General features: G+C 41.0%; 1 protein-coding gene and 1 long non-coding RNA gene across 31 annotated transcripts in view; one reads left to right on the top strand and one right to left on the bottom strand.

The window, feature by feature from the left end:
* LOC149119149 (zinc finger X-chromosomal protein-like) overlaps positions 1 to 12,972 on the bottom strand; it is a 60,190-nt gene extending 47,218 nt beyond the window's left edge. For 11 of the 30 annotated variants that reach the window (XM_089325069.1, XM_089325081.1, XM_089325087.1 and 8 more), the window contains exons 1-2: positions 12,476 to 12,615; positions 10,306 to 10,419 (exon numbers count right to left, since the gene is read on the bottom strand). Coding sequence is in view for 9 of the 30 variants with exons in the window: in XM_089325062.1 (XP_089181188.1) it covers positions 10,306 to 10,390 (85 nt within the window). In the remaining 21 variants the exon portion in view is untranslated. Of the gene's footprint in view, positions 1 to 10,305; positions 10,539 to 12,308 lie in introns of those variants that run through there. The other 19 variants (XM_089325058.1, XM_089325072.1, XM_089325073.1 and 16 more) reach the window with 13 other exon arrangements.
* LOC149119148 (uncharacterized) lies at positions 11,983 to 15,830 on the top strand. Its single transcript, XR_016228615.1, has 2 exons — positions 11,983 to 12,289; positions 15,589 to 15,830. It is a non-coding gene; the product is annotated as an uncharacterized LOC149119148 (long non-coding RNA).
* The last annotated feature ends 5,784 nt before the right edge of the window (positions 15,831 to 21,614 follow it).

Raw genomic sequence — 21,614 nt, 5'->3', positions numbered from 1 at the left:
AAAACAGAAAACAGGTAATTATTACTACATAAAAACATTATAGAAGAAAGAATAATTAGGATAAAACACACATCATGGCTTCGGATAAAAGGGAACATTGCCAAAAAGATAAAACCATCCTGAATCTGGGCACCTACCAATACAGTCCAATAAATAAACCCATATATTTGAAAATATAAGAAAAAAAATCTAATTCAGGAGTACGAAGAAAGATAAATATAGAGGGGCCAATGTTCTGGTACAGCAGGTTAAGGCATCACTTACAATGCTGGCATCTAAGTTAGATCTGGTTCCTTGCTAATGTGAAAGCACAGCTAGACAGTCCAACTACTCGGTGGCCCCTGTCACCCACACTGGAGACCCAGATGGAGTTCTGAGCTCAACCTGACCCAGTTCCAGCTGTTGCAGCCATCTGGACAGTAAACAGTAGAGAGAGACCTCTATAACTCTCTCTCTCTCTCTCTCTCTCTATATATATATATACATATATACATTTTAAATAAATTAATTGAACTAAAAAATAAACAAAGCAATGATCAAAATCACAGCATATTTTGAACTCAACTTCATTTACATAAAAATCATGGCCTTCAACTATTGTTTGCTATAAGGAAAATTACTTTTTATAGCATATACAAATAAAGTACCTAAATAGTGTAACCAGATTTATTCAAGTGTTTTTTTTTAAAAAATGGCAGAGAATTATAAACAATTTATTTATCACCACAGCTTGATTTGTAACACTGTCCTCAGAGGGTGATATACCAGAAACAACCAAGCACAGCTCCAAAACAACAGTCCGAGTATTTTAAAATATATGCTCAAAGTATCTTACTTGAATACTAAGGGCCCTCCTACTCCTCTTTTTCCACAGCTGGACAATTCTTGCTATAAAAATAGTAAAATGCTTCTTAGGCAGGAAGTTTCTTAGAGTATTCTCTTTTACTTCCCATAAGTAACACCCTCCTTTGAGAAATCTCTATATGAAGCTGACTATTCAGTGAGAGACTTAGGTACCCTAACAAAATTAAACAACCCAAATGGATCTTGTTCTTGTTTAGTTTGTCATGTCTAGGAATGAGGTACTTGACAGTATCAATTATCTAGGGTTTTCTTGTTCCATCCTACTACCATGGTAGGTTTTCTTCAGGGCCTTAGAGAGGCAAGAGGTGATCTGGACACCTGGATCCTTTTCCATCTACCAACTCAAAAAATAGGTAGTGAATAATTTGGAACTGCAGCTCAACCTATGTCTAAGAACTGTTAAAAGTAGGGGCTGGCACTGTGACGTAGTGGGTAAGGTCACTGCCTGCAGTGCCAACATCCCATATGGGCGTCAGTTCGAGACCCGGTTGCTCCACTTCTGACCCAGCTCTCTGCTCTGGCCTAGGAAAGCAGTGGAAGATGGCCCAAGGCCTTGGGCCCCTGTACCCACGTGGGAGACCTGGAGGAGGCTCCTGGCTCCTGGCTTTGGATCGGCGCAGCTCCAGCCATTGCAGCCAAAAGGGCAGGGAACCATCAGACAGAAGACCTCGCTCTCTCTCTCTCTCTCTCTCTCTCTGCCTCCGGCTCTCCTTCTTTCTGTGTAACTCGGACTTTCAAATAAATAAATCTTTAAAATAAAAAAAGAATTTTTAAAAGTAAAAACCAGGGCAATAAGTACACTAATTAAATATTTTACTATATTTTATACATTTCTATTTATATTAATTATATTATAATATAAATTATAATTATATTATAAATATACATTATATTATTATAAATTATATTATATATTATTTTATATATTTTTATATATTTATATATTATATTCTGGCTGTGCTGATCCGAAGGCAGGAGCCAGGAGCCTCTTCCCAGTCTCCCATGTGAGTGCAGGGGCCCAAGGATTTAGGCCATCCTCCACTGCCTTCCCAGGCCACAGTAGAGAGCTAGACAGGAAGTGGAGCAACTGGGTCTCGAACCAGTGCCCATATGGGATGCCGGCGCTTCAGGCCAGGGTGTTAACTGACAGTATTTCCTTGCATGTGCAAATAAAATTGCCACTGTCATGTTTTGCTCTCAAAGACTAAGGATTTTGAGAAGCAGTCCAAAAGTCCAGTTTCTGGGCGACTCAACCTTACCCCCTTTCTCATTTAACAGACACAGTTTCATTCAAACTTAGAGAACTCTACAGTAACCAGAAAAATAGGAAGCTTAATGTATTCAAACTGATCAAAGTAAACTCTTGATTCACCTTTGCAATACTTTTTAGTATTATGTATGGAATTTTATTCTTCCTTGTCTGTGTATTCACTAGTGTTTGTTTGGCTGCTTTTCCAGCTTTCTATGCCCATTTAGACAAAATCATTTTCCCATCATGTATACTGTAAAACAACCACTTCAGGATTTGGAAACTTCCTCTGTGGAATACAGCTTCATCTCAACAGAATGAAGAGAAAAACCAAACAGAAACTTTAATCTGAAAGCAGTTTAACAGGAAAAAGAAATAGCTTGAAAGAGGGTAAGTGTTTAGCAGGGCACTTAAGATACTGCTTGGGATGCTTGCATCTCTTTTTTTAATTTTTTTAAAGATTTTATTTATTTACTTGAGTTACAAAGAGAGAAGGGGGGGGGGCTTCCATCTGATGGTTCACTCCCCAGCTGGCCACCAATGGCTGGAGCTGTGCTGATCCAAAGCCAGAAGCCAGGTGCTTCCTCCTGTTCTCCCACGTGGGCACAGGGGCCCAAGGATTTAGGCCATCCTCCACTACCCTCCTGGGCCACAGCAGAGAACTGGATAGGAAGTGGAGCAGCTTAGTCTCGAACCAGTGCCCATATGGGATGCTGGCGCTTCAGGCCAGGGTGTTAACCAACTGCGCCTCAGCGCCAGACCCTGAGATGCTTGCATCTCATATTGGTGTGCCCATGTTTGAGTCCTGATCCAGCTCCTTCTTAATACCTATCCTGGTAAGCAGCAGATGATGGATCAAGTACTTCAGTCCCTGCCACTCACATGGCAAACTGGATTGAGTTCTGTTCTTTGGGCTTCAGCTTGGCTCAGTCCTGCCTTATTGGAAGTCAGGGAGTGACCTCGATGATGAAAGGCTCTTTCCTCCAAACAAAATGAAAATATTTGAATTCTCAAAAGTGCTCCTCCAAAAGGGAATATAATATTAAAATAGTATCAGGAAGCCGGCGCCGCGGCTCACTAGGATAATCCTCCGCCTTGCGGCGCCAGCACACCGGGTTCTAGTCCCAGTCGAGGCGCCGGATTCTGTCCCTGTTGCCCCTCTTCCAGGCCAGCTCTCTGCTGTGGCCAGGGAGTGCAGTGGAGGATGGCCCAAGTGCTTGGGCCCTGCACCCCATGGGAGACCAGGAAAAGCACCTGGCTCCTGCCATCGCATCAGCGCGGTGCGCCGCCCGCAGCAGCCATTGGAGGGTGAACCAACGGCAAAGGAAGACCTTTCTCTCTGTCTCTCTCTCTCACTGTCCACTCTGCCTGTCAAAAAAAAAAAAAAAAAAAAATGAAAAAAAAAAAAATAGTATCAGGAAAAGGAGACATTGAGAGATTTCTGGAGACTCTGACCTGTGAGGTTGGCTTTCAAGTTCTGACACACTAACTCTCTAAGAGACTGCTACCCATGTTGGGTGATTCTATATATTTAAGTCCAGACCAGGAAGTAAGAATCCCAGGAAGCCAGGTGACAGAATTCTTCTCTCTCCGCTAAGAGGAACTTAAGGATCGTGGATACTATTTTAAGGTATTTTAGTGCAGGTTAATCCATAAGTATGGGTCCAGAAATAGATAGAATGGCTGTCAAGTGCTCATCAGTAAAGAAAACTTAAAAGCAGACTGATCTCTAGCACAGGATTAAGCAATACCCTCTAACAACCAAAGTAACAGCTAAAATCTTACTAATTATGAACAGAATTCTTAGGCAGGGATTAACCAGGCCCACAAATCTTATTGTAGCACCCCTATATTTTCTATGAAGAAACTTGAATCTGATGAATATGGGTCCATGACCTGGGGGCCATGAAAGAACCAGTTCAGGACATTTATCCTATTGTGCCCAATCCTTATATTCTGTTGGACCATTTCTGTATTAGACTTACAGGACACATTCTTTGCATTCTTTTGGATGCTATGTCCCAAGAACTATCTTCCTTTGGTTGGCAAGACCCAAACACTCATCACAAATTTCATTATTACTGGATTATTCTTCCAAAAGTATTTAAATACTCATCTACAATTTTCAGAGAAATCTTGAGTATGGACCCAACAGGGCTACAATTAAAGAAAAAAGTCTTAAAATACATGGATGATATTCTTACTCAGAGGCTTCTAATCACACCATTAACATTTTGAATGATCTGGCAGAGACGCACACTTCAAAAAGGCAGGCACAAATTTCTAAAGAAGTATGACATATATAGGCTTTATAATACCCCAGGACAACAGAGCTTGCTTCAGGACTGCAAAGTGGCAAACTAATCTGACTCTGTCCAAGAGAGAAACAAGGCCGGCACCACGGCTCAATAGGCTCCAGGCCAGCTCTCTGCTGTGGCAAGGGAGTGCAGTGGAGGATGGTCCAAGTGCTTGGGCCCTGCATCTCATGGGAGACCAGGAGAAGCACCTGGCTCCTGCCTTCGGATCAGCGCAGTGCACCAGCCGCAGCGCGCCAGCCATGGCAGCCATTGGAGGGTGAACCAACGGCGAAAGGAAGACCTTTCTCTCTGTCTCTCTCTCTCACTGTCCACTCTGCCTGTCAAAAAAAAAAAAAAAAAAGATAGAAAAAGAAAAAAGAGAGAGAGAGAGAGAAACAAGGGGATTCCTGGGAATAAACAGCTAATTTTAGCCTAATGTTAGGCTAAAAACAAAACTCTTCTATTGTCTGTTAAAGGAGTAGGACTCACCCCTATTAATTCGGTGAAATATAGTCAGACTTTCAAAGCTAAAGGTGCTTCTGCAAACTGCCATTACTTTAAAACTGCCTGATCTAGAAAAGCCTGTTGACCTGTATTTATACAAATGTCAGAACTGCCATGGGTATCCTAACCCAGAGATTTGGACAATTTAAGCAGTATATTAATTTTCTAAACAGTGTAGCCACTTGTTTATTGATGAGATGTGAAAAAACTTTGGGTCAAATCACTAACTGGACCCCATACCAGGTGGAAACAAAAGGGAACCTTTGCTTAACTGGTGCTACATTATCAAGCCATGTTGCTAGGTAGTCCAAGTATCACTCTAAAACCCTGTCAAACTCTGAACCCAGCCCATTGCTGCCAGGTTCAGGATTCTCTAAGCATACAATTGTCTGAAGTGATAGGTTCATGGATGGTACCAGTTTTACGGCAAACTATCATTGGAGGACAAGGTATGCCATTCTGTCTTTACTTGCTACTGTTAAAGCTAAGTCTCTCTTTCTGTTCCTGTTTTGTAATGGCTACACAAAAGGCAGAAGTAATACTCCTAAAAAGGACATTGTTACTTGGAACATGTAACACTATTTATGTTGACACTAGTTTCTCAATGATATTTCTCACAGGACCATCCAGAATGAAGGAAGCACAGGAGGAAGAGAGGAACAAAAGAAAGAGGGCTTGTAAAGGCTAACATTGAAGAAATTATAAGGCTGCTGAAAAAGAAACAGCTAATGTATGGTGCAGAAATCATTAAAAGAGAGATACTGAAGTAACAAGTAAGTAATTTACTCAAGGCTGCTAGAAAGAATGAAGCCCTAACAGCGTATTTGCTAGTTTCTTCTGACACCTTCCTCTTCCTTTCTAAGTCTAAGTACTTTCAGGCAGACTCAGAGGAAACTCAAAAAGAGGGTTTTTAGAGAGCCACTGACTCAGGTTGATAGGAAAGAGGAAATATGTATATACCCTGGAACCTAGGGTGGACATTTATTAAATATGCTACAGGGTCCAGCGCTGTGGCATAGTGAATAAAGCCTCTGCCTGCAGTACCAGCATCCCATATGGTGCCAATTTAAGACCTGGCTGCTCCACTTCCGATCCAGCTCTCTGCTATGGCCTGGGAAAGCAGTAGATTATGGCCCAAGCCCTTGGGTCCCTGCACCCACATGGGATACCCAGAGGAAGCTTCTGGATCCTGGCTTCGAATCAGCTCAGCTCCAGCAGTTGTGGCCATCTGGGGAGTGAAACAGTGGGTGGAAGACCTCTCTCTCTCTCTCTCTCTCTCTCTCTCTCTCTCTCTCTCTCTCTCTCTCCTTCTGTCTCTGTGTAACTCTGCCTTTCAAATAAATAAATAAATCTTAAAAAAAAATCCTATGAAGACAACGTGTCACTTGCCAGCTACAATAATCAAAATCCCAGAGATGAACAAATTGGCAGATAAAATAGCAAAACAATGAAATTCATTAAAAGTAAATGTGTTGGCCGGCGCCGCGGCTCACTAGGCTAATCCTCCGCCTAGCGGCGCCAGCACCCCGGGTTCTAGTCCCAGTCGGGGCACCGGATTCTGTCCCGGTTGCCCCTCTTCCAGGCCAGCTCTCTGCTGTGGCCAGGGAGTGCAGTGGAGGATGGCCCAGGTGCTTGGGCCCTGCACCCCATGGGAGACCAGGAGAAGCACCTGGCTCCTGGCTCCTGCCATCGGATCAGCGCGGTGCGCCGGCCGCAGCGCGCTGGCCGCAGCGGCCATTGGAGGGTGAACCAACGGCAAAGGAAGACCTTTCTCTTTGTCTCTCTCTCTCACTGTCCACTCTGCCTGTCAAAAAATAAATAAGTAAATAAATAAATAAATAAATAAATAAAATAAATAAAATAAAAAGTAAATGTGTTGCCCATGCCTTCCATTACCCCACTACTCCAACAGTGTAAACAAGTGGTGTCTTGCCCAGAGAAAGGCAGTTCAGCTTCACAATTAAGCCTACTGCCTACCCTACAGGGAATTTTAAATACCTTCAAAAGTTTGTAAATGCATTCACTGAGTAGACGTAAGTCTTGCCCTGCCCTGCTAAACCAAAAAGCACCGAGATTAAATGCCTACACAGAGAAACTATCCTGAAATGTGAGCTGCCTACGGACCATACAAAGTGTCAGTGAGTCAGAAGCAACCCAGGCTTCAGGGCCAAGTTAGAAATTACATGCTGCCTGGAGAACTGCCCTTTATAACAATCAGACTGAAAGGAGCTTTAGCTGTTGTAAGGCAATTCATATATAATGGTTAAAAGCTCTTAACCATCAACTCTGACTGTCTTACAATAGCCAAATAAAGAAAATCAGGCATTAGCCCACTTGAATTGCTATATAAGAAATCCCTTTTCAATATGGTCGTTCCTTTTATTTATCCAGATGTTGAAAGAGAACAGTAAAAGAAGTAATACAGTTAAGGCAACATACAACTTAAGAACCTATCTTTTTATTTTATTTTATTTATTTATTTACTTTTGGACAGGCAGAGTTAGACAGTGAGAGAGAGAGAGAGAGAGAGACAGAAAGTTCTTCCTTTTTCCGTTGGTTCACCCCACAAGTGGCCACTACAGCTGGCGAGTTGCAGCCAGCGGGCTGCGCCGATCCAAAGCCAGGAACCAGGTGCTTCCTCTGGTTTCCCATGCGGGTGCAGGGCCCAAGGACCTGGGCCATCCTCCACTGCACTCCCACAGCAGAGAGCTAGACTGGAAGAGGAGCAACCCTGACAGAATCTGGTGCCCCAACCGGGACTAGAACCCAGGGTGCCCGCGAAAGAAGCAGAGGATTAGCCTAGTGAGCCATGGCGACAGAAGAACCTATCTTAATATAAAAAGTCTGAGCTCAAATAAAAGCTCCATTTATTTGGTTATTCAGCTCTTCTCAAGATCAGCTAACCTTCATCTGGTGGGACATTGCTTGGTTCTACTAACCACTTGTTTTAAATTACCATAGTAATCTTCTGATTATAAATTCTATATTTATAACTTTTTACATAGGTAAGCAGATGTATATTTGATAAATTTTTAAAGTTGTTTTTTTGGATGTTTAAAAGAGAAGATTTATATTTATTTTAAGGTCAGAGAGTGAGAGAAAGACAGATCTTCTGTTGGCTCATTCCCCAAACAGCAACAACAGCTAGGCTGGGTCAGATTGAAGCCAGCAGCCAAGAGCTTCTTCTGGGTCTCCTAAGTGGTAAAAGGACCCAAGCACTTGAGCCAGCGTCCACTACTTTCTCAGGTGCGTTAGAGGGAGCTGGATCAGTCATGAAATAGTCAAGTCCAAAACCAGTGCCCATGTGGGATGCTGGCAATACAGGCAACAGCTTTTGCCACTCTGCCACAACACTGGCTCCAATAAAATGTTTTAAAAAATAATTCGGCAAGGGGCCGGCACTGTGGCACAACAGGTAAAGCCACCTCCCAAAGTGCCGGCATCCCATATGGGCGATGGTTCAAGTCCCAGCTGCTCCACTTCTGATCCAGCTCTCCGCTATGGCATGGGAAAGCAATGGAAGATGGTATGCATGGGAGACTCAGAAGAGGCTCCTGACTCCTGGTTTCTGTTCTGCTTCAGCCATTCTAGGCAACTGGAGAGTGAACCAGCAGATGGAAGACCTCTGTCTCTCTCTCTCTGCCTCTCTTTCTCTCTCTGTGTAACTCTTTCAAATAAGTAAATAAATCTTTAAAAATAATAATAATAATAACTCTGTAAGAGAAAAAAATGGGCCACCACATTCCTGTCATTTGATGTGCCTGATAAAGGCTATTGGCAGAGACTAACTGACCTCCCTTGTTTTGATCCCGTCCATTGACAAATTGTGACGTGCCTTAGTATTTATACAAAATTCATCATCTGTTTGGATACTAAATTTCAGTTGGAGAGCTATCCAACTCTATCTCTGAATTTAATAAGAATTTTTTGTAAATGATATTCATGTACCAGATCATTCTCTTATGAGAATAAATGATAAGAAAGTATTCCCATATTGAGATCTTCAGTTTAGAAAAGGCAAAAATGGAAACCTAAAACTGGAGTATGACAGATGACTTTACTGCTCTAATTTAGTAAGAGTAAGCCTGGAAAAACAGCAGTCTCAAAAACAGAAGGATTTAGTGGTTTAGTGGTAAGGGCCAACCAGGTTTCCAATAAATATTCAAACCTAAGTGCCCATCATATGATTTTGGTTTTAGTCCTATTGATCACAAATGCCAATATGAAACTAGGGTAGAAAACCCCAGAGTTTCTGACCTGCACAACACTTAAATGTAACAAATCAACTTACATTCTACAGAACAGTCTCACAATTTCAGAACTAAATAAGATAAAAAGAAATAAAAGTCTTGATGAAAGTGAATACAGTTAAAGGTTTTGTAAAAAATGTTTCTATAATTAATTATAGAGAGGGGAAATATCCTGTTTAGAGTTAGAAAAGAGCACAGATAGAACAAACAGGCTTGAAAAGCAGCAATTCTTGAATAAGACAAAGGGGTAGAAAAGGAAAGTCTAAGCAGAAATAAAGGAACTGCACTAGGGTATAAATGTAAAACTTTACACCAGATAGTTATCTTTCTACAATAATTAACAGGATAGAGGTGAGGGACTTCAAAGACTCTGAGAAACACTAAAATGATTTAGGGGAAGGTATGTGGCCTAGAAGATAAGTAGTTGGCTGGGACCTATGCATCTAACATTAAACTGCTGGCACTAAACTTTCCCATTCAAGTTTCCTGTTAATATGCACCCTAAGAAGCAGGCTACTTAGGTTCCTGACACCCAGATGGGAGACTGAGATTGAGTTTCTGGCTCTTGCCTTCAGTAACCTAGCTGTTATAGACATTTGGGGAGTGAAACAGAAGGCGGGAACACTCTCCATTTCTCAAATAATTTAATTTCTTTTGAAAAGTTTGTAATTGCCCCCCTACAGTCTGCACAAATACAAATAATAAAAGTACTAAGGAAAAAAATATATAGTAGTAAGCATTTAAAAATCTGAGATGCAGCAGAGAGAGAAGGAGTGAAAAAATACAATTGTTGAGTCACTTAAAATAGAAGCATTATGAGTGGCTGGATCTCATTCTTTGAATCATGACTGCAGCCTCCCCTGATCTACATTAACAAAAAACTCTTAGCTGGAATTGTCATCAGGAATCAGTAATTGAACTTGGGCACCCAATGTTGTATCTTAAATCACCACAGATGTTTTTTTAAAATAGGGAAGATTTCTGTTTCAAAAATACACATAAATTAAATGAACAATCTCATTTACCTAAACATACTGGCTACAAGGGTACTTCATAAATGAGGTACACACACCATCCAGGGCAACTCCTTCAAGTAAAAAGCATTTCATATTTAAGTATTTCTGGCAGACCACATACTTACCTGTCTTAAGTATGCACTTCAGTCTAATTAATCTTCCACATCCATGTTGTACTGGAACAACTGCTGGTGCTATATGGTTCAACATACAGTTCTATCTTCTCTTTGGCTCTTCAACTGTCAAGATACAAAGGCAACTACTTCTACAGTTTATGTTTACTGGTGACAGGTGAAAACCGAACTGTACTGGCTACTTGAATCTAGCCCTGTCAAGTTTGGTTTCTCCAAACTTCACTAAGCTATGACCCTCTATGATAAACCAGAAATTCATATTCCCTTTAGCTGTCACACAAATATATCACCACTCTGACTTTTAATCTAGGAAAATTATAAAACTGTCTTTTATATCATAAAATTTATATCATAAAATTCTAGAAAACAAGTACTTCTCTGGCTTTCTCTAACTTTTACATCCAAAACTTTCAAGTCAATACATAAAATTTAGAGTTGAGATAGTAATCAGTAATGAAAGTATTTTTATCACAGGATTACACTGACCTGGCAATTACCTTAAAGCAACCTAAAAACTACTGTATTTTCAGCAATTGAATTGTCTAAACTTATTTTTTAAGCTCCCCGAATGTTTCTTGTAGTTTTTAGCCAAGGCAAATAAGACTTTGTTAACTATTTTAAGTCTAAAACTTAACAGCAAAAGTTATTTGGTGTGAAAATTCAGGATAAATAAAGACGCCATCTAGAAAAGATCAAGTATTGAAAAAGGCATCTTGGTAATTTCTCCAGCATGAACACACTTATGAGGTTTTCTTTAATCTCTCATTATTTGTGAACTTTGGAACTTTTCTAATGACAAAACCAGCAGAACTGCTAACTGAATTGAATACAAAGTCCATGAATGCCACCTTTATGCTTGTTTCTCAGTCTGCCTCTTCTGGTCCAAATTCTCACAATTCTTCTCTCCAGGTAAACCAAACCAAAGTGCTCTACTCTTCTAAGGACTTTTTCCCATTGTGATGCCCTGTTACTACTCGCTGCCGGACAAAATCTTACTTATCCTTAAACACAAAACACCAACCAATATTTTGCAGCCTCGTTTGGCAGTATTAGCACTGTTTCAATGTTTCTTAGCCCTTACCACCGAACAAGACTAACACCGGAGTTAAAAGTTACCAGCAAAATTTTACTGCATGGAATCCCAAGTACCATCACAAGAAGAGAAACTTGAAAATAACGAACCATTTCTTTCCCACCGCTAACTGAAAATTACACGTAAGAACACTAATCGTTTAAATGCGGATCTTCAAAAAATATTTTTTTTCTGTTTCTGCGCTGTGTAATTTGCACTTTCGTCGTACTTGATAACAATTTTTTTAACCATTAATAGTTTTTATTTTTCAGATACAGAAAGCCCATGCTGTTGGAAAAAGACCTTGATGGTACGTTTAAATTTTTGTCACGTACGAGTTAACGAAAATGAAATTTTATGAGGTCTATCTGTTTCTTCTCTGCGGCCCCACGAAACACACGGCCATTAGGGTGCATGACCAGAGAAAAGTGCGCTCAGTCTTCTGAATGAACAAAGGGTCTTGATAGCGCAGAAACAGTGCCGGCAACAGTTTAAACGCAGGAGAAGCGCAAGTCAGCAAGTACAAGGCGCCTGCGCACCTGGCCTGTAACGCGTTAGTGGTGGGTGATTAGCTCTTCCACACCCCCTCATGGGCTGTATTGGAATTTTTTTTTTCTATACACCAATATTTAAAATGGCGGCTCCTCCTCCCGGCAATCCCCGCAGTTGTCCCCAGCAGCAAGCGCCGACCTGGCGCCATCTTGTCCCCCTTTACCCCCCCCCCCCCTTTGCCGGTATTTACATAGCGAAAATCCGGCAGGCCCGCCTGTGGCCTTCACCTAAAGCCTCTAGCCTTACGTTCCTAGGCAGCCCTCACCCCCACGCCACGCTCCAGGTCAGCCACGGCGCCGCACCCGGGCCCACCATTCGCCTCCAGGAATCCCGGGCGACCTCCCCAACCCGGTATGCTTACGGAGCGCACCTCTGCCACCGCTCGATGCAGCCGGGATCCCTTTTGGGCCTAAATGCGGCCTCCTCGGGGCCTGTTTAACGCCGCACGCCACGCCGCCTGGCCTAGAGTGGGAGGGTACCTCTCAGGCCGCCTCAAGCACCCTAGGCCCCACGGGCGCTATGGCATCCGGGACTCACCAGACGGACGGTTGACGGCAGTAACGGTTGTTTCGGACCGGTCTGTCTCTGGAGCACTGGGCCGGGCTGCGGGCGGTAGGGCGGGCGGGCGGAGGGAGGGAGGAGGGGCCGAGCTCGGAGCTCACAAAAAGCGGCCCAGCTCCCCGGCAGAGCCCGCCGTCACCGCGTCACGTCACGGCTTGGGAGCGAGACCCAGGAAAATCCGGAAGGGTACACGGGCCCCCTCCTCCGTCCGGAGGGTCTCTCCCGAACCCCGTATTTGCTCACGGCCCGCGACCCGTGAGTCCAGTGACCTCGTTCTGGCTGAGCCTCTGGCGCCTGGAGTTTCCGTCACAACGTTCTTTTTTCTCCGCTCTCCCGCCCGTTTCTGCTAAGGCAGCCACCGCCTTAGCTATAGAGGCACGTGCTTTGTACCTGGACGGGCTGCCCCCCAACATTTCTTGTAGGATGTAGCAGATCCCCCAGAGACCAACTGTCTGTCCGCAGGGATCCGATCCAAGTCTAGCCAGAGTTGTTTGCAGGCCTTCAGCGCTCCCTGACCCTCACCAGATAGACAGTCAACGTAGCTTTCTTTTCTTTTCTTTTTTTTTTTTTCCATTCTAAGATGGTGCATTCAACACCCTACACCTCCAAGCCCTTAAAAAAATAGACTTTGAACTACCTGGGGAATGGTTATTCTTCAATGGTAATTCACAAACTGTAGCCCTTTGTTTTAACAAAATAGCGTTAACAACTGAAGGAAAAGTTTTCACATCATTACTAACATTTTCTATAAAAAAGATTCAGGGTTTGGAACCCTTGAAAATAGTCCATTCAATTTCATAAAAACATTTTTTTTATTTCTTCAGTAATTATAGAAATACAGAAATGGAATTACAAATATAAGACTGCATCAAACTGTTAACGCTATTTAAAACTTAAAGCATCTTTTGGAAAAGGGAAAATACATTAAACATACAGCACTGACCAATTTAAAAAAATGTATGCTTTGTGTTTTAGTTTTAATTTTGTTTGCTAAATCTTCATATTTAACTTGGGATACAAACTGTTAGAATGTTGCTAGTAAAAACTCAATTTTTAAAAAGATATTGTTACTCTTCCATATAGTATCTGCTCTGCTCATCCTGATGTATATGTTATAAAGACACTTTAAACAAAGAACACTATTACCAATAGCATAATGGTATGAAATTCCCTAGTTTCCAACTCATACCTATGTAAAACTGCAAGGATACACCTTGTCTTTGACACATGAAATGCTTTTTATACATAAAATGATTTTTAATGAGAAATAAAGAATGGTCTCCAAATTTTATTTGTTATATTAGAAAATAGAGACTTTAAGTCCAAGAAAGGGGCAGGAATATGGAAAAACCTTGAAGAGGTAACTTGAGTTGCCTGCTTCCCTAACAGTGTGCTTGCACTGAAGTTCCAGCTTTCCTTTCTTTTTTTTTTTTTTTTTTTTTTTTTTTTTTTTTTTGACAGGCAGAGTGGACAGTGAGAGAGAGAGACAGAGAGAAAGGTCTTCCTTTACCATTGGTTCACCCTCCAATGGCCGCCGCGGCCAGCGCGCTGCGGCCGGCGCACCGCGCTGATCAGATGGCAGGAGCCAGGAGCCAGGTGCTTTTCCTGGTCTCCCATGGGGTGCAGGGCCCAAGCATTTGGGCCATCCTCCACTGCACTCCCTGGCCACAGCAGAGAGCTGGCCTGGAAGAGGGGCAACCGGGACAGAATCCGGCGCACCGACCGGGACTAGAACCTGGTGTGCCGGCACCGCAGGCGGAGGATTAGCCTAGTGAGCCGCGGCGCCGGCCCAGCTTTGCTTTCTAATGCACATCTCAGAGAGCAGCATCTAATGGCTCAAGAAGATGGGCCCTATTAGAAATGTGTAGACTTGAGTTGAGTTCCTGGATCCCACCTACGTCATGTCCCATCTTCAGTCCAAAAGCTTATTCTACAGATGACTGGATCGATTAAGTCAACTATATTACATTATTTTTAAAAGTAAATTGTAGGCCGGCGCCGCAACTCAGTAGGCTAATCCTCTGCCTTGCGGCACCGGCACACCAGGTTCTAGTCCCAGTCAGGGTGCCAGATTCTGTCCCGGTTGCCCCTCTTCCAGGCCAGCTCGGGAGTGCAGTGGAGGATGGCCCAAGTGCTTGGGCCCTGCACCCCATGGTAGACCAGGATAAGCACCTGGCTCCTGCCATCAGTGCAGTGCGCCGGCCACAGCGTGGCAGCCATTGGAGGGTGAACCAACAGCAAAAGGAAGACCTTTCTCTCTCTCTCTCTCACTGTCCACTCTGCCTGTCAAAAAAAAAAAAAAAGTATATTGTATTTCAAATCCACTTGTAAATGCTGGTAAAGACAGAACTGCCTGTAATAACCATTTTGCTCAAATACACCTGGATAATATAGTAAAACTGACAATGAAGTGAAAAAGTGATGGGTGAGCAGCAGAGAAGAGAAACTGATTTTATAAGGCATAAATAGATTTAAAGTAATTGCAATAGGGATATAAATTACATTAAGATTATAAAAACTGGGGATGAAAATACCATAATTTTAGTCTTCATAGGGCTTTTCACTTAAAGGACCTAACACATCCTATATTGGGTTGATATTACTAATTAATGCCAATAGAGGAGCCTATGCAATTCTGGATATACAGGGTAACACATACATGTATTTGGTGATTGTCTTGTGGGGATTCCATATAAAGAGTATATGGCAAAATCAAAACATTAAAATAGACTATTTTCTCAAATACAGTAAGAAAAAGTTTTATAAAGAGAACATTTGAAAAATATATGCTGTGAATACAAAATAACTCATTGTAGAACAATCTAAGTAATTTTTAGATACTAAAATATTTTTGTTGAGTTGCTAATGTGTAGGATTTTACCAAGCTTACTGTTTCGAGTTTTAATAAACCAACAAAAATGGCATGCATGAGTGAAAGGAAGTGCAAGTTCTTTGCATATTTTTCCAAAGATTTTGAAAATAAGCTACTGGGGACCGCGCTGTAGTGTAGCAGCTAAGGCCGCTGCCTGCAGTGCCGGCATCCCATATGGGCACTGGTTCTAGTCCCAATTGCTTCTCTTCCAATCCAGCTCTCTGCTGTGGCCTGGGAAAGCAGCAGAAGGCGGCCCAAGTGTTTGGACCCCTGCACCCATGTGTGAGACCTGAAGAAGCTCCTGGCTCCTGGCTCCGCTGTTGCGGCCAATTGGGGAGTGAACCAGTGGATGGAAGACCTTTCTATCTCTCCCCCTGCCTCTTTCTCTTTCTCTCCCCCATCTCTCCTTTTTGTGTAACACTTTCAAATAAATAAATAAATCTTAAAAAAAAAAAAAAAGCTACTGAATTTTGTATCACATTTCTAACGGGGAAAACCACAAAAGAAAAAAAAAAGTTTTTGAAATAAAAGATTAAGATACTAACTAGGTGATTCACTTTTACATATAAATATAGATACTTTCCTCTAGAAAATCTTCATTGAACTCAATGTATTGGGTTATTGTGATATGATTCACTTGATGGTTATAATAAATTTATTTCCTTATAGTTTTGGAAACCAAACTTCAAAATCAAGATTTGGCAGGTTTTTATTTGTTATTTTTAAAAAGATTTTATTATTTGAGAGGTACAGTTACACACACAGAAAGGTAGAAAGAGGGAGACGTCTTCCATCCTATGGTTCAGTCCCCAGTTAGCCAGGATGGCCAGAGCTGAGCCAAAACGAAGCCAGAAGCCAGGTGCTTCCTCCAGGTCTCCCACGTGGGTGCAGGGGTCCAAGCCCTTGGGCCATCTGCTGCTTTCCCATGGCTTAGAAGAGAGCTGGATTGGAAAAGGAGCAGCCTAGGCCAAAACCTGCACCCATTATGGGATGCCACTGCCATTGCGGAAGATTAACCTATGTGTCACAGCACAGGGTTCTCTGACAGTTTTGATTATATATAAGCTCTCTTTCTCTCTTTTTAAAATCTATTTATTTACTTGAAAGAGTTACACAGAGAGAGGAGAGGCAGAAAGACAGAGAGGTCTTCCATCCGAAGGTTCACTCCCCAGATGGCCACAATGGCCAGAGCTGCGCCAATCTGAAGCCAGGGGCCAGGAATAAGCCCTCTCTTTAACAGCTTAAAAGTTTACTGACTTGTCTTATCAAAATCTACTAGAACTCTCCAGAGAGGCCAGCGTCATGTCATAGCAAGTAGAGCTACTGCCTGCAACACTAGCATCCTAATTTGACATACTCCACTTCTTATCTATCTACCTTTTAACAGTCTGGGAAAAATCACAGGAGATGACCCAAGTGTTTGGGCCCTTGCCACGCACATGGAAGAGACTAGAACTCCTGGCTCCTGCTTTCAGCCTGGTCCATCCCTGTATCCCTGTGATGTATTGGGAGCAAACCAGCAGATGGAAGTATGTCTCTCTCTCTCTAACTCCTTTAAATAAATAAGTAAATCTTAAAAATATCTCCATAGAAAGATAAAAAAAGGAACACAAGACAGACATATGCAGCGTAGGACAGCAGGCTGGAAAACAGGGCAAAACCTATGTTGCAAAGCCTAAAAGTGGTTCAAAGGCAATGTTTTTCCCTACTCAGGAGAGGGTATTCTTTTGGTATCAAGGAGTTCTAAGTTCCTGCTTTGATCTGCTTGAGCCCTCACAGTCACTAGTATTTGGGGATATTACTCAGGAAGATCTGTCACTGCCTTTCAAACACATTAATAAGTACAAATTAAAAATCATAAAAGTAGTTGGATTTGAGACACTTACGAGAATATATTGAATATATTTGTGTTCACTTCTTCAACAGATAAACACAGTGCTGAATTTCCTAATCCTTGGTGGAGAACTGGATATTATTTCAATTGTAAATATAAAATACTAACATTAGTGTTTTGGTATGATGACCATTATTAGCTATACTGTTTCCATCTCCTGGAAATGACCTTGAGTGAGTTTTTGTTTAATTTGTAAAGATATTTTCTACAGTATGAATGCTAATAAAAGTAAAGCTGAAATCATACAGAATGGAAACAGACAATTTTCATTAGGAAGAAATTTTTTCTCTATTTTTACTCTGTGTTTATTAAGAGTAAATATTGAGATAATTCACTTTCACTGTTAATCTGACCTTGGAATTCTGACCTAATTTATTTTCTCAAGTTAATATTTATTCTAACACCCAATACTACTACTTGGTCATAATTCTTACTATGTCGATCCATTAAAATTACTTAATAATATTATATAATTATTATAGTTTTGGGGTATCAATTGCTTATGTTTGTGTGTGTGAGGTTTCCATATCAAGGTTAAATTAACTCCTTAAATAACCTGGTACACAATTCCCAGTTAAAAATTAGAATTACTTCAATCATTTTCTGGCATATATATTTCTACTTAAGAAATTTGTACTTTGCGGCCAGCACTCTAACTGGTATAATGGGTAAAGCTGCTGCCTGCAGTGCTAACATCCCATATGGGCACAAGTTTGAGCTCCAGCTGCTTCACTTCTGAACTAACCAAGAAAGAAGATGGCCCAAGTGATGGCCCCTGCACCCACATGGGAGGCTGCGAAGAAGTTCACACCTGTACAGGTTCAGTCCTTTCTGCCATTTCAGCAGTGAACCAGCATATGAAGATTTCTTTCTCTAAGTCTGCCTTCCAAATACATAAATCTTAGAGAAAGAGAGAAACATCTTTTAAAAATAAAATAATTCTTATTTTTGGAAATTGCCTATTTGTAATTTGCATTTGTATTTGTATTTCAAATAAGTAAAATGAATCTTATGAAAAAGATATATTCCCAGTAGTATAGTTATATAAATCATATACTAATATAACACAAGCTTATCTCACATGACTTTTTTTTTTTTTTTTTTTTGACAGGCAGAGTGGACAGTGAGAGAGACAGACAGAGAGAAAAGTCTTCCTTTCACTGTTGGTTCACCCTCCAATGGCCACCGCGGCCAGCGCACCGCGCTGATCTGATGGCAGGAGCCAGGTACTTATCCTGGTCTCCCATGGGGTGCAGGACCCAAGTACTTGGGCCTTCCTCCACTGCACTCCCTGGCCACAGCAGAGAGCTGGCCTGGAAGAGGGGCAACCAGGACAGAATCCGGCGCCCTGACTGGGACTAGAACCTGGTGTGCCGGCGCCACAAGGCGGAGGATTAGCCTAGTGAGCCGTGGCGCCAGCCTCCCATGACCTTTTTTTTGCCATAAAGCTTGGGAAAAGATGAAACATTTTGAAAATATGTTTTATCACCAAATACTTTAAATTAATATACAATAAAAAATAGTCACTTCTTAAATGAAATCAGAAAAAATGGCTTGGTAGAACTCTTTTAAGACCTGATCCTTTACAAAGCAACACCAAGTCACCAAAATACACACACAAAAATAAATAAATAAAAGCAAATACTATCAGAACTCTAAAAAAAAAATTCATTTAGAGTAATCAGGAGAATACTGAATACAGAAAAGTTTCACAATTAAGAGCTCTGTGACATTTTAAGTTAACCCCTTTCTTGGCACAGAAGTCTCTAAGACTGAAGCTCATGCTCCCATGTGAAAACCTGGATTCCAAAGGGAGAACAGATTTTGTTCCCAGAGAATTATGTCTATTACTAACTGTTTGATGACTGAAATCTTTACTCAGTATAGAGTTGATCTTCCGTATATAAAGATAATAAAAATGAATCTTAGAGAAGAATGGGATCAGAGAGGGAATAGGAGACGGGATCGTTTGCAGATGGGAGGGTGTTATCGGGGGGAAGAACCACTGTAACCCAAAAGTGTACTTTTGAAATTATATTTATTAAATAAGTTTTCTATTAAAAATTTAAAAAAATAAAGTTGCCACTTTCAATGCTGGCATCATATTGGAGTGCTGGTTCAAGTTCCAGCTGCTCTGCTTCTGATCCAAGTTACTGCCTTCTTGGTAGGCAACAGATGATGGCTCAAATACTTAGGTCCTTGTGTTCTATGTAGGATAACCAGAATGAAGTTTCTGGCTCCTGGAATTGGCTTGACCTGGCCTAGCCTCAGGAATAAAGTTATTATACAGCTAAAAACAAAATAAATATAGGGCTGGCTTATGAAACAGGCATCTCAGCACTGGCCTCCAAACACAGGAAATGAAATCAATCTACTGAAGACACTTCTGCATTCCCATACATATTTCAGCAATATTCATAGATGTCAATATTTGGAATCAAATTATTCATCCATTAATGCCAGTTTACTCATTAGACATAAAAGGAAATTATAAAATGCCTGAAGAACCCAAATTAAAGATCTAAAGAAATTCAATGAGATGTAAGAAAAAACAAACAGAATTTAAAGAAACGGGAGCTCGACAGATTACTTGAATGAGAAATTGACTAACCAGATAGAAATCATTAAAAAGAAGCAATAGAAATTTGGAGCTAAAAACTTTACCCAGTGAGAGCTTCAATAACAGACCACATTAGGGAAGCATTTCTGAAGTCAAAGACAAGACAAAAATAAAGGAACAAAAAAACAAAGTTAATGCAACATGAGATATCATTAAGTCAAAGAATACTCATAATATGAAATCCTGAGAGATATAATCATCTAGATATGGGAAACTCAAAAACTTCCAAATGAATTCAAAAGACATTCTGCAGAACCTACTAAATAGAGTCAAACTGTAAGTTAAGGACAAGGAGGGAATCCTGAAGAACTAAAAGAAGAGCCTCAAGTGACATATAAAGGAAATCCACAGGATGAAGAGCAAACTTCTCAGTAGAACCTTAGAAGCCAGACAGTGTAGAATAAAGAAAAGAAAAGACATCCAAACCAAGATTATTCCCAGTGAATATATTCCTTAGAGGTAAAGGATACAATACAGTATATTTCAATATTTCAGAAATAAGCAAGACTTACAAGAATGCTACATTAGAAGTAATCATGGGCCAGTGCTGTGGCAACATACCAGGTAAAGCTGCCACTTGCTGTGCTGACATCCCATATGGGTACTGGTTCCAATCCTGGCTGCTCCACTTCCAATCTAGCTCTGCTATGGCCTGGGAAAGCAGCGGAGGATGGTCCAAGTCCTTGGGCCCCTGAACCCATCTGGGAGACCTGGAAGAAGCTCCTGGCTTCAGATCAGCACATTTCTGGCCAATGTAGCCATCTGCAGAGTGAACCACCAGAAGGAAAACATGTGTCTGTCTGTCTCTCTCTCTCTCTCATCCTCTTTCTGCTTCTCTGTCTCTCTCTCCCTGCCTCTGCCTCTCTGTAACTATAACTCTGGCTTTCAAATAACATAAATAAACCTTTACTTTTTAAAAAAGTAACTATAATAAAAATATATGACAGCACACAATTCACTAATAGAGCAGAGTCAGTAAACCAATAATAAAATGGCAGCAGTTAATTAACTATCAGTATTAACCATGAATTACGTTTTCCAGTCAAAACATATGCTGGCTGACCTATACCTATAAGAAACTCACTTCACATATACACAAAGTGAAAGGTTGAAAAAAGCATACATACAAATCAAAATTAAAAGTTGTAGTAGTTACATCAGATGAGCAGATGTCAAATCAGAAAGAACGCTGTGTACTGGTCAGAGGACTGTCACAGCATAATATCACAAAAATTATAAATATATATGCACCCAGTAGGAGATCATCAAGATATATAAAACAAATATTATTACACCTAAATGGAGAGAGACTCTAAAACAATAGTGTGATTTCAATTACCTATTGTCATCAATTTACAGATTATCCAGAAAATAAGCAATATAACAGAATTGAATACTATTGTGCTAACCCTCTAACGGACATTTACAGAATAGTTCAGCTACCAAAAACACATTCCTCTCACCAGCACATGAAACATTTTCCAGAAAACAGTTGTTATTTGCAGATAAATCAAGTCTCAGTAAATTTTAAAAAAGAAGAAATCATACCATCCATCTTTTCAATCTACAAATACAACTAGAAAACAACAGAAAATTTACAAATACATAATAATTCAACTACATGCTTATGGCATCACTAATGGATCACTGAAGAAATCAAAATAATCTTGAAACTAGTGAAAATGAAAAGAAAACATATCAAAATTAGTGACATACAGAAGTACCACTA

Source organism: Oryctolagus cuniculus, chromosome Y, assembly GCF_051225735.1.
Source record: "Oryctolagus cuniculus isolate XC-2025 breed Fujian yellow rabbit chromosome Y, ASM5122573v1, whole genome shotgun sequence".
Classification (NCBI taxonomy): Eukaryota; Metazoa; Chordata; class Mammalia; order Lagomorpha; family Leporidae; genus Oryctolagus; species Oryctolagus cuniculus.
The sequence above is the reverse complement of the archived record's forward strand: the minus strand, read 5'-3'. Positions and strand labels throughout refer to the sequence as shown.